At 46.6% G+C, this 13,604-nt stretch overlaps 1 protein-coding gene across 2 annotated transcripts in view; it reads right to left on the bottom strand.

Annotated features, from left to right (window-relative positions):
- Positions 1–13,030, bottom strand: part of KDM7A (lysine demethylase 7A) — a 57,508-nt gene extending 44,478 nt beyond the window's left edge. For both annotated transcript variants that reach the window (XM_072038894.1, XM_072038898.1), the window contains exon 1: positions 12,846–13,030. In XM_072038894.1, the coding sequence (XP_071894995.1) occupies positions 12,846–12,976 (131 nt within the window). In that variant the 5' untranslated portion in view covers positions 12,977–13,030. The remainder of the gene's footprint in view (positions 1–12,845) is intronic.
- Positions 13,031–13,604: the final 574 nt, after the last annotated feature.

Below are 13,604 nucleotides of genomic sequence, written 5' to 3' on the forward strand. Positions count from 1 at the left end.
CGCTGTCAGTAGACACCATCAGACCTGTCCCAAGCCCAGCCACAATAAAAGCTGTGAAGGTGAACAGGAAGAAAACCCACAATGGCTTCTTCGCCTGAAGGGACTGATCAGGAAGCTAACAACTGTTTTTTTAACCTGTGCACCTGCGTTAGGAAATGTCAGGCATGATTTGAGAACACAGCTTTCAGCTAACAACAGGTCAGTACCCTTTCCTATCCCCCCGCTCTAGCGCCAGTAACCAGCGTTCGCACAACCTCTAAGACTGCACTGCTGCAAATCCCTTATTCCTGGGTTACTTACTGTGGGGCTATTTATACAGACTGCAGCGACAGCAAGTTTGTTCAGGCTGCTTTACGCACCTTTTAATTGGTGCCTTGAACTGAACACACTGGATCACCTCACTGCTTTAAAAGTTTCTGAATCAGATGGGTTTTAAAGGCTTCCTAATACTCACCAGAACACTCAGAGGCTCTGCAGCTGTACCTAACATTAATTTATTTCCTTCAAAATTGTAATCATTAAATATTTTTCCTCCCTTAAGAAAAAAAAGGGAAACTCAAAGACATTCTTATACTCTTCTGCCTCCCAGTTATGTAATTCCCCCTCCAGTCAACAATCTTCTTATGCCATTGCTAAGAACTTACTTTTTCCCTTGATCAAGCTTTTTAGTAAGCAGAATAATTTCTGCATTTTCTAACCACAACACAGAATAATGCACGATGGCTTCCAGAGCTTTGAAATACCTTACTTTTATACGGCAAATAAACTTGCAGTCAATAGCAAGCAGAGACAGACGCTTCATTTTTGAAGAAATCCGAGAGCAAACTGGCTCATCATTGCTGCTCACCATCCTCATTTCAAACGCAGATGGAGTAGTTGATTACATTAACTTCTATTTAAGCTATGCTACAAGCAAACTGTTTCAGATACACAGATAATGAGTTTAAATATCAGATGTTATGTTGGCTGGCTGGCAGAGCAGTAAGTAGAATAAGCTCCTTCAGTCAACTGGATAATGCCCATAATTTAGAGATCTTTATTGGATTTTCAGCTGCTTATAGAGGTCCAGAGGAACATACCAGCAGAACTGCATCCCTGTAGTCCATGACATATCAATAACTTGCTTCTACACATCACTCTATCTACAGTAATCTAACTGTTCAATCCTCCTCAGATGGAATTAATGAAGCACAGTTATTTTCAGACCACATGGAAACTTCAAATAGCGCAGAACAAAGCTAAGTAGAGTTTGGGGGTTGAGTTACATCAGCGCTAAGGTTTAATTTTATCTGTATCAATTATTTTTATTCTGGTTACAATTTAACACGCTGATTTTAATCTCAAACTCTAACCAGTTCAGATCCAGGTTACTGAAAGCAGCTCTGCTCTTTCATGAGCTATCTAAAGTCATCTATATTACTTGCAAAGGTACAATTCCCCATCTTTTATTCTAGATTGCTTACACAAACACTTTTAGAAGTAATCTTTATATCACAGTCTATGCAACTCAGCTCCACAGCTTTTGGAAAGGAAAGAAGATATTATCTATATATTACTCTGGCATACGTATATGTAGCTCTTATGTCTTCTTTTTCTTCATAGTGGGCACAACACAGTTAACATGTGAACAAGGGTACACACAGGAAAATAGAAAGCAAGAATCAGAGGATCTACTGAAAGAGGCCCCCTGAAAGCAAGTACATTTTCTATTCCTGTAAAAATTACTGGGATCATCAAGGTTCACATATTGTGGGGGGGAAAAAAATAAAGTTAATTCTTCAGGACAAAAATTCTAGCTCAAGTTTTGCTTAGTTGCTTCTATGAGTGAAGACAGGAAGCCTGCCAAAGAGCAACACGTCCATATTGACACGTTTTGGGTGTCAATATGACAAGCAGTGATTATATGAAAATGTTTTGATATAAGTCTTTGCAACTCAAGAGTGAAAGTACGCATCACGGGTCTCGCGCTTTGTCTGTGAGGGAAATCTGCACCAGTACATGCCGTAGGCTGACGGGCTGGAACACAGCTCTGCAAGAGGAGCTTGTGGCTGTGGTGAACAGCAAGAGGACCTTGACCCAGCAACACAGCCTCAAGGCAAAGAAGGCTGAGTGTTCTGGGCTGTTTGAGGCAAAGCAGTGGAGGGAGGTGATCCTCTCCTCTGCTCAGCGCTGGTGAGGCTACGCCAGGGCACTGGGACCAGTGCTGGGCTCCCAGTACAAGAGGGACAAAGGCTCGCTGGAACAAGTCCAGCTACTGATCCTGTTTGGGCAGGGGGGAGGGATAGATGAACTCAAAGTTATCCCTCCCAACCCCAACAGTTTGGGGATTCTGTGGAAATTTTGCTAAATCCCAAATAAATACAGAAAATTTGGTCTACCACTATGCTTATAAAGCTGGTTTATGCTGAAAATAAGACCAGCTCCACAGTAATTGTTAGCAGTGGATTAGTTAAGACAGCAGGCAGGACAGGATCCAGCCTTGGAATACAGGGGTAAGGAGCAGATATTTTCAAATCCAGAACAGAGATGAATGAGGGGAATATTGCAAGAAGAGAGAAAAAGGATATGCCTGAGTAAGGGCATTACTGCAATATCCAAATACAGATGTAGGCCCCTGAGGACTACCTAAATTCAGACAGACAGCTAACCACAGAGGTACCTAAACTCACCTCACACTTCACCATTCGACCTGGAAATTCCAGAGAATTTGAGGTGTGTGACCACACTTCCACAGGACTGGGCACTAAAATAAATAGTTATATCCTGGGGTTGAGGAAGGGAGGAGTTATTTTGTTTTTCAAGTGAGGTGGCAGCAAAGCTCACTCAGGTTGTTAGAGCTCAAACCCACACACCTCAGGGGAATGCTCATCTCCAGGCTACTTTTTATTAAAGAGACATCTTATCTGCCCCACTTACAGCCTCTTACTCTGCAGGAAAGCATCTGAGAATTATGGGCCCAGCAAAGAATGTAGCATAACCCAAACAACCTGGCTAGGGCGCTCAGACATAGCTGAGATTATCTTCAGTCCTGGTCCCTGCTCCTGTCATCATACAGGGAGCACTCATTGCAGTGCAACCTTTTGTGGGTCCTAAAACATAGTAATGCTTGTTATTAGTCTTCTGATTTAACATTGCTTCCTACATGAACAGGAGGGTCCACCCCTGACTAGGCACGCACCTGTCAGGGGAGCAGAAGTGTCTGTTTCCCTAAAGATTTCAGGAATTGGTGAGAATGACTTGGAATCTGCCTAAAACCTGACCCATACCTGGCAGCCTTTTGGAGTAGCGCTAACACCTAACGGTGCTTTTCTGGTTTGAAGGTGGCAGTAATAGTTTCCTTGTCTTTCCTACCTTCACTAAGATAACCCAGAAGATCCAAAAACACTTTTCTTGACTCATTAACAACAACCAGTAAATGCTTCACATGAGGAAAGAACTCAATCCTTCACCACCATTTCCTAGCTAAGGGACTGGAGGTCAACCATCTCCAAAGAGCATTAATCTAGTCCACTTATACACTGACAGCAAAATATTAAGCCATTTTCTCACAATTCAATTACATAAGGGAAGTTTATTTATCAGTTTATATTACACACCACTATCAAACTAAAAATAATAAGAAAAAACAATCAAGCTACTTGAAGAGTGACAACTCTCCAACTTGGCACAATAATGAGGAGTATATCAATACAAATACATCCACAGTCAACATTCCCTAAAAAGAAAGTTCTTACTTTTAGCAGCAATTCAAACCTTAAGAGTTGCATAAAGAACCTCAAACTGCGTTTCTATCTTCAAAAAACACAAGGTTTAAAATTAGACACAGTGAAGCCAATTCAGAAGCTTCTGGAGAAAGATACAGAAAGTTGTATTTCAAATTAACACTGAATATCACTTATTTTCTGTACACCTTGCAGCAGCTTCCATCAAATCAAAAACTCAATTACGAGTCTGCATCAGCAAGCCTACTGGCTGTAACAGAACATCTCCCACAAATACCTTCACAGAGATGGTCACCACACAATAATGATTATCTGACCATACTCAAAAGCTAATTCTTTCTATAAGTTTTACAACTTTTTCATGATTTTGCCTCCTTTCTTTGCCCTCCTCCAACATAATATCACTGTGCAAGACTATCAAAGACAAACTATCAAAGACAAGATGGAATTAGATGCAGTGCTACCCTATGAAAAAATACAGATTTGGCAGGACTCAGCAAATTTCACAGCCAATCAAGTCAGAGACATGCATTGACAAGTGCTAGAAAAAGAAAACTGTCACAAGGGTACTGCTGTGCCATAAACAAACAGAACTGTAGAGTTAACCCATAGCTGTTCCTTAATATAAGGAAACAAGTTCTGGAAAAACTACTTGCATATGAGGCATGCATTTACCTGTGTAAGCAGCAGATAACTACCCCACATGAACACGTGGGGCAGTGGCACCAGCAGTGGTAACTTCCTTTTGCCAATATACAGGATTTCAGTTTCTCTTACAGTAAGGGGCCTGTTCAGCATCCAGTAACAGAACCAGCCAGCTGGAAGTAAAGAGTTTTTACACTTGTACAAAGTGGAGGGTTTGAGCTTTCTTCTTTAGCCATTAAAGTTATTTCCACATCCAAGTAAGGGCCAGGAAAGCGAACACAGTATGTTTTCATTTTGCAATGCTAGCTGAGACGCCAATTCCAAATGACAAAATTAGAGTTTAACCTTTACTAGTAAGATGTAAAAGCAAAAGGTAATGTTTGCAGAAGTACTTGAGAGTTATTTCTTTGCTTCAGAGAATTCTGCTCTAGACAGATGATAGTCCTAACTATTTCATACCTAAATCCTTTGTGGCAGTCCAGTCCGTGATGCTTCAAGCACAAGCCGTGTGACCACACAAAGTAGGAGCTGCAGCTCAGGTGTTTGGTTTCACTCCGTTAAATAAGGCACTCACTTTTCAGTAAGGATGCCAGCCGCATCACTCAATACCAACAACTAACCAAGCCACTCTTCTTCCTTCGCAAGAATAAGAAGAGCAGTCTAAGCTACTTCTCCCAAGTTCCTTACAAGATATTGGAGCAGCACATTGCACCAAAGCATTAAGAGATTCACAACGGTGTCCCCAGAGGAACCAGCAGCTGACACAGGAGAGCTCAGCATAAGAGGCAGCAAGCTGCTGCTCACTTTCACTGCACATTGACGTATCCTCAGTGCAGACAAACACTGCGCTTGGAACTCAGCTTGAGATTTAACAGACTACTAAAAATGTTGTATGCATGTAATGTGCTTTTGGTCCTTTCTTAAACAAGCAACGGAGCACAGAGAAACGCCTGGACGGCTCATTCAGGCTTGAGACCGTGGCCTGCCAATACGACACACCATCATGAAATAAGAAGGGAAAGAAAGCTCTGTCCTCAGAGGCAGACTGGCGACACTTGCCTGGGCACACTGTCACATCAGTGCAACCATCCTTCTGGTACTGTTCCTAAACCGCCCGGTACCGCTCACAGATCTGCCCATGGTACTCCTGAAGGGCATGTGTTAGGTTCTGCAGCGCCCACTGCACCTCTGCTTGCTCCACACTGAGTTCTGTAAGTCAACTGGATGATGTTATCATCTAGCAAAGTGACTGGAATATTTTTGTTACCGAAACAAAACTAAAAATCTGTATCACTGGCAAGCCACCAAGTTTTACAAGCAGCTTTGGATAATAAGACACAGCAATTTCTCTGGCTGCTTTTCATTTACACAATTTGGCCTTTGTTTATACATCCTCATACACCAGCATCCCAAAAGGAAGACTTCAGTCTATTCAGAAAATACCTGCTGATAACTGGTAAGAATGACAGATCAGATCAATCCTACATCCTGAATACCAAAGACTTCATTTCTCAGAATGTCACCTTTCCTTGCACTCGTCTTCATGATGAGTGCTTTAAGAGCTTTTAAGTGAATAAAGCATTCATGTAAATGGAAGAAATATGATTAAATTTATGAAATTAATTTGCCAAGCTACCTGCAATCTCAGCTGATGGTTTCAAATGAAAATAAATATACTTTATACCACAATGTATTAAAAATTTAGAGCAGTCATCCTCACTCCAGTTAGCTTTTAAGATGGAATGATGTGGAGGAGGGTTTTTTTTGTTGTTTTTTAAAGCTTTCTTGCTTTTGTAACAAACATCAGCATTTATGGCTGCCTGAGCAGCAATGAACTCAATATTTTCAAAAAGAAAAGACCAATTTTAAAGTCTACTTTAGTTAATGCTGAAGTAATGGAGAAAACAGTATTAAATATTAATTCCATTCAAAAGCAGAACTGACCCGAGGAGATGTAACTAGCCACATAAATCCACATTACCACCATACAGCAGGCATCTGAAGACTATTCATACTCCACAGACTGTTAGTTCCACGTATTTGTGAGCTAATGTTACAATGCATTAGAAAGGACTGACAGATGAGCAATAGCCTAGCCATTCTAAAAGCTGTGTGTTTCACTAAAATCTCTCCCCTACGCTGCCAATAAAGCAATAGCAATGTTTTTAAATGAATTCTCATACTTGGGCAATGAAAATACAGGAGTATTTTTCTATGTCTGAAGCACATACATTGTACCTGTGAAAGTCTTTGCTGATTACTCAGAGTTGTTTTGAGACGACGGTATTTGATTTCAAAATTATGTAGGGCAAGTATAAATATTTATATTAAGAGCATGAGTTCATCTTCATCTTGTGCAAACTGTCATGTAAACAGAGCAGAGACACTGCATCACATGATCTTTCAGAAGATATAGAAAGTGCACACAACACTGAACTGAGCATATGAAATCTGCTAACGAATATGGTAACTGTCCACGAAAAGCTAGAAACCACAAACAAAGAGTGAAAACAAAATTAACACGAGTTTGCCCACTGGCAGTTAACAGAATGAAACTCCACTGCAAGGCTTAACCCATTTTATTGCCATTTATTGACATTATTGTTGTCTTAGGAGAGCTCAGCATTACAAACAGCCAACAGATCATTTTGTTGTTGGGTTTTTGTTTGTTCTGTTTTTTGTTTGTTTTAAAGGAGTGTATTTCATATCTGCTAGGTGCTATAGTGCAGAGCAGATATAGACATCAGTGCACCAAGCAGTAGCCTCCTACCCAGACTTCTCTTACCCCTGTGGTTTGTGGATATAAAAGTCACAAAACAGAGCCATTTTAAAACATTTTAATTCTTCCGTCAGGTGAAGCAAATATTAGATAAAGCAGAAGGAAAGAAAGATACAGAAGTGCTACGTAAGCACCTGGAAATAACGTATTTGTAACTGTAAGTTAACTACTTATGAATTTGCTATTAGTGAAACTACAGAAAAAATTTGCAGCATCTTCATTGACATAATGAAGAACGGGTGAAGAGAAAAAAAACAGTATCAGTAAAACTGATAAAGATCAACCACAGCATTACAAGAAACAAAAGGCGCTGTTTAAATCACTAATGCTGAATCTTCATATTTTTTAAAAGTAACATTTAACAGGTACTAGAGCTATCAGCATCCTAACCAGTATTTAGAAGCTCACAAAAATCTTGTCACATTCTAATTACATAAGCCCAATGATGTACTTGCTCCCTGTCTGTCTTAGAAATGTTAACTGGACAATGCCTTTTTTTTTTCCCTTGTTCTTCTCATGTTTATTATGCCAGAATGCATATTCTAAATCAGCTACTACGCTTTATTCCAGAACATCAAAAAAATATAATGAAAAAGGCAGATTACAGATCAAAAGGGAAGAAGTGTTAACTTTCAGAAGCACATACACTTCAAACAAAGCCAGTTTTGCAAGAAAACTGTAAAAGGAAAACCTCATACATATAATGCTAGATGTTATTACATAGTTTCAAAAATTGAAGAAATTTGAATACGTACTACTGTGCAGTGCTTATTATGGTGGAATACATCTACTTTAATATATATTAATAAGTCTTCCCACTTCACAGATGGGAACAGAGAGGGGGGGGAAATGGCGTTCTCAAATTAAGACTATAAAAGGATTTGAAACAGACATTCAATTACACAAGTGCTAGTCTGGCATCTTTATTGCTGCTAGTTTCTTCTTGGTTTAACCAAAACTAGTCTGGCATCTTTATTACTACTAGCTTCCTCTCCATTTAGCCCAAACTGTTTCAGCTGTGGCACTGCTAGCACAGCCGAAGTCACCTGAAATCACTTAATTCTTTGGCGGAGGACACACAGCTCGTTGGGCCAGAGCTCAGGCCTCCACCTTCCCTCGAAGGAAACAAGGCCAAACCAAAGAAAAGCAGGATCAACAAATGTGTTGTTGTCCCCTGAGGTCTGAAACATTTCCCTAACGTGCTCCGTTTCCACAGGAAGAATTTAAGACTTACATATCATAAAAGGCAGAAAGCCAGCTCAATAGCCTCTGGTGCCAGATCAAAGCCCTGGTGACCAGACAGCGATTTGTTGATTCACTTCAGGCCCCTGAACGTACTGCAGCGCATTTCATAATTAGTTAGTTCTCTGCGAACAGAAGGTCTGCACCAAAAGGCGTCTCTAACAGCCTCTCCTCACACCCTGCGTGTTTCTTTGCAGGGCATCACCACACCTCGCTCGTCCCATGTCCCCTCCAGTTGCGGCCCAAGCGCTTTGCCCTCCCTGCAGGCCAGCAATGAACAGGGTTTGGGCCAGGCACGGCAGGTTCAAGGCAGACCTGCACCTGCAGACATTGCTCCACAAAGCTGTGTGACCCTAAAGAGGGCCAGAAGGAAGAAAGCCAGGTGCTCCCCTGTCTTTTCCCCCTGCTACCATCTCCTCCAGCACCGCAGTCCCAAGCGGTGCTTCGCAACGCCCCAAGCCCTGCCCTCACCCCGAGGGAGCCTGCTGAGCTCAGTAACCCAGCAAAACCCAGCAGAGGAATGCTTTCTGTGGGTTTCCTCAGTGGAGCTGGCTCACCAAACAATCACACGAGCGCTGAACCAGCAAGAGAAACAACACGAGCACGCGGCCAGGAGCAGGCCAGCCTCTCCGAGCAGCAAAGGGTCGGTGAAGCCCATCGTGCACAACCTGGTGTGTAAAGCACCAAAACAAAGAACCAATTCAGGCTAAGTAGTCACTATAGCATGTATGTTTCCTTCTTTCTCCACAGAGAAAGAAAGCCTGCCTTCAGCATGCAGAGCAGTGCGTTAGGATAGGTACAGGGTGCCCTCTTCCCAGCTGCAAGAGGCTGAGGTCAGATTAAGGCACGATTGGGAAATGTTGTGTTTCTTCAGAGGCTGAAAGACAGCATGCTGAAGTCTGTCAGGAAGTCTAGCATCAGAAAAAACTATGTCCTACATGAACTTTAATGTTATGTTTTGGGCTTTGCAGGTTTATTTTTCCATTAAAAAAACGCAACAAGCCTCAAGGTATCTGCAATTGAAATAACCATCCTCGAAAGCGTATGAATCACTCTTCTTTTCAAGTGATGTTACTTAATGTTTTTTTAATAATGACAAAGCTGTTAAAAAAAAAAAAAAAGCTCAATGGCAAAGTCTTACGTACCATCAATGAACTGCTCTAGGACAGGGGGAAAAGAGAAGTTCATTCTTTCAAGAAGGCTTCAGAGAGCACGGGCCATCGATTTAAAAATGATTACATATAAATGCAATCAATGGGGGTTTGTGTTGTAACAGAGCTACGTCCATACGTATGCTGCACACAGAGGAGGGCAGCATTCCCTTCGCTGCCCTCTAACCTGCCCCCACACACGCTGCTCTCTGTAAACACGAGGAGTCAAAACAGACACAAGCCATTGTGACCACTAAGTTTCATTTACACAAAACACCGAAGATGCAACTGCACGTAACGCCGAGCAAAGGTGGGTGGGTTTCCTTTTGACCTCTCTCTGCAAGGGAGCACAACAACTTTGTTGATGCAATTACAAAATATTAGGAAAAGCTACCAGTTGTTGAAGAAAAAAGGGATGCTCCCCTTCTGTTTCCCTGTTGCTCTGGCTTTGAAGAATAAAACACTTCCTAAGTTAAAACAAAAACAACTGGTTTTGATGTAAAAAGTGACATGATAAAGGTTACAAGCATTTTAAAAGGCAAAGGCTGCTTGGGGAGTGAGATCACCGCAGCTGGCACTGAGAGGTGGGACAGAGCCTTACCCTACCTGCCACTGGGGCACGCTGGCAGCTCGGCGCAGGACGGCTCGCGAACAAACCACCACTGGAGCAGCGCCCCAGCAAGCCTCCTGGGGCACGTGCGTGTCTGGATTCTCAGTTTGACAGCCTGGCTTCCCTCCGCTCCGTTACGGCCAGCACAGCACCGGTGCAGTGTGACAAAGTAAACAGCCTCGCAAAGCCAGCTCCGCGATAATCTGCTTCGGAAGCATTACGGACAGCACTGCGCGGTGCAGACAAAAACTGAATTGTATGCTTAAAGAAACTTCAGCTTGTTCAGGCTGGTCTTAAAGCTAGCCTACAAGAAGAAGTGACATCTATGCAATGCAGTTATAGCTAGTCAAACACGTGTCACAGACAGGAAAAAAAACAAAGGACAAAGACTTCAGTGCTGACAACAGGATTTCTGCAAACTCCAGACATGTTCTAATAATTAACTGTAAGTTACACACAGACAGACGCACACACAGCACATATATATTTTTATCCTTGCGCACACAATATATCACAATAAAAGACGCGAGTGAGAAAAGAAGGCAGGATGTGGTTAACCCAATAACTGTGGTAGAGCATCAAAAAAAAAAAAAAAAAAAATGAAGGGAGACAGGGGCAGAAGGAGAAGGGTCATGCATTGTATTATTTGAAGACAAAGCCCAGAGCTCAAATAGGTGTGAAGAGCGACTGAAAAGACTCGAGAAAAAGTTGAGCACAAGATGACATAAAGGAGTTTTTCTGCTGCGTTTTATCTGGGGTATATTCTAGACAAGGTAGAAAGGGGGAGGCTGCTTAATGGGACACGTTCATTAAAAGCAGAAAAACAGGTAAATATGGAAATTGTCTGAAATCTAACGGGATGCGCCCCTCTAAAAGACATGACAGTCTGTCACATCAAGTCTCTGGAGTCTCTTCTCCCTGGCAAACCATCCAAGGGAGTGCTGAAGCCTACAACACAGGCAGACACACGTAATGCTCTTTTGTTCAGCAAAAGGTAATTACACAAGATTGTGGCCAGGTGCTAGGCCCACTTACAGAGTAACCATAACCCAGAGCATAGGTTCATAGCCTCCAAAGGCACATGGAGACGTTTGTTTTTACAGAACAACTTGCCAGAAGAAATAAAACACCTATTTGTTTACGGTGATTAATTTATTGACAACAGTAGTCCAAAAGAGTCATTGGAAGGCGGACAGCACAAGGAGAACACCCAGAAGAAGGATCCCGTGCCATGCAAAGGGCCTGGCACAGCTGTCGGAACAGACCCGGTGCTGCCTGCTGTATGTTATTGCCACGGCGCTCCGGCTGCACGCAGGCAGGCAGCACGGTTTTGTAATCCGGTAACACGCACTGCATATCACGCCAGCGCACCTTAGCCAAGCACGGCTTTCCGTGTTTCTTAACAAAGTCACATCAATCCCCAGGCTGGGTAAACAAAGAAAAGAAAGAAACCGAGCGAGCGAGAAACCCCTTCCTCCAAAACTTCAGCCGTTTCGGACCGGGTTATTTTCCTTCACGAGCTACGTAAGTGACCTCAGATCGTGTCAGACGGAGGGAGGGGAGCTCCCAGGGCAGAGCACAGCTGGGAGCAGATACCCGTCTCCCACGATCCCGGCCCTTTGTCACGGGTCCGTGCGGCTCAACCCGGAGCCAGGCAGCCGGGGGGCTGCTGCCAGCTGCCCCTGGCACACGCGGGGCTGCCGGCGAGCGAGCAGCGCTCTGCCAGCCGCATGACAGAGAGCTCAGCGCCGGAGATGCTGTGGATCTCCAGGCAGATGATCCAGACTTTAAAGGGCTGCGGAGCCAGCGGGCTGACATGAGGCTGGGCAAAACAAGCCTTTCCTCCTCGTAACCACTTGGGAAGCAGCTCGCCCGTACCGCAGCGGTGTCAGGGCACAGGGCTGGTGTTCCCATTAAGCTGGTGTGCAAAGCGAGCGATCCCCAGCGCAGCCTCGCAGACTGACACACGTGTGGGGAAAGCTTTGCCAGGACACCCCGCGACCCCACAAGGCCGTCGGGACGCTGCCCCATCCCTGCCCCAGCAGCAGCCACCCCAACTTCTGACAAACTCACGCCAAGCCCCGTGAGGCGGAGCGGGCGCTGCGAACAACAGCCCCGGCCAGCCCAGCAGCAGCCCCAGCCCCAGCAGCCCCCTCATTAAAAATGTTAATGAGGAGCTGTTTGGGGGCGGCACGGCGGCCGCGCTGCCCTTGTTGTTTCTGCGTTTTGTTGCTGTTTTTATTTTTATTTTCCCAGCCGGTGCGGCTCTGTTTCCATCGCTCCCCGCACACAAAGGCCCCATCCCCAGCACCCCCCCACCACCCCCGCTCCGACCCGAGCCGCCCGGTGCCGGCAGGGGGCGGTGCGGGGGGGGGGGCAGCGCCACGGGCCCGGGCAGCGCCGCGCCGCGCCCCGCGGGACGGGGGCGGACACGCGGGGCCGGGCGCCCCCCGCTCGCTGCCTTTGTTCCCCGGCGCCCCTTCGGCATCACCAGCACCAGCACCTTCCTCCCCCCCCCCCTCCTCCTCCTCCTCCTCCTCCTCCTCCTCCTCCTCCCGCACGTCAAACGCAGCCGAGCCCCGGCCATTGTCCGGCAGCGGGGGCACACGGGGACGGCGCGGCAGGGCTGTCCGTCTGTCCGTCCGCCCGTCTGTCCCCTCTGTCCCCCTGTCCGTCCCCCTGCCCCCCCGCCCTACCTGCCGTGGAACCAGTCCTTGCAGATGTCGCACTCGATCATGAAGCGGCTCACGTCGTAGGGCTCCCGGCACACGCAGTACACGGGGGTGGCGCTGGCGGTGGCAGCGGCCCCCACCGCCGCTCCGGCCATCTTTAAAGAACTCCCGGACTGGGGCTCCGCCGCCCCGCCCCGCCCCGCGCCCCCCGCCCCTCCCCTGCCCTCCCCTCCCCTCCCCTCCCCGCCCTCCTCCTCCTCCTCCTCCTCGCCCCCTCCCCTCGGAGGCGGTCGCCGCACTGCGCATGCGCGCCTCTCCCCCCCCCCCCCCCCACAGCAGAGCGGACGGAACCGAATGTGCGCTGTGAGGGGGGGGGGGGAGCTGCGCGTGCCGCCCCGCGCCCCGCCCTCCGGGGCACGTGCGCGCCCCCCCCTCCCCTCCCCTCCCCTCCCCGGGCCGAGGGGGCGGGGCGGGGTGCCGCGAGGACACGGAGAGAAAGAGCGCGCCGCGCGCACCGCCCCCCCCTTACGTAACCGCGGCGGAAGGGGCCGAGCGGTGCCGAAGCCGCCCGAAGGCCCGAGCGGGCGGCCGGGCTCCCGCGCAGGCGCAGTGCCGGCCGCGGGCGTCGAGGTCCCCGCAGCGTCCGTGTGGCGAGGGGAAGGGAAGGGGGCGTCCAACCGCCCCCCGCCGCCATTGTCACCACTGAGCGTGTCCCCAAGCACCACGCCCCACCTCTCCCTAAACACCCCCAGGGACGGTGACCCCACTGCCTCCCTGGGCACC

The sequence above is a fragment of the Anas platyrhynchos genome, chromosome 1, assembly GCF_047663525.1.
Source record: "Anas platyrhynchos isolate ZD024472 breed Pekin duck chromosome 1, IASCAAS_PekinDuck_T2T, whole genome shotgun sequence".
In the NCBI taxonomy this organism is placed as follows: Eukaryota; Metazoa; Chordata; class Aves; order Anseriformes; family Anatidae; genus Anas; species Anas platyrhynchos.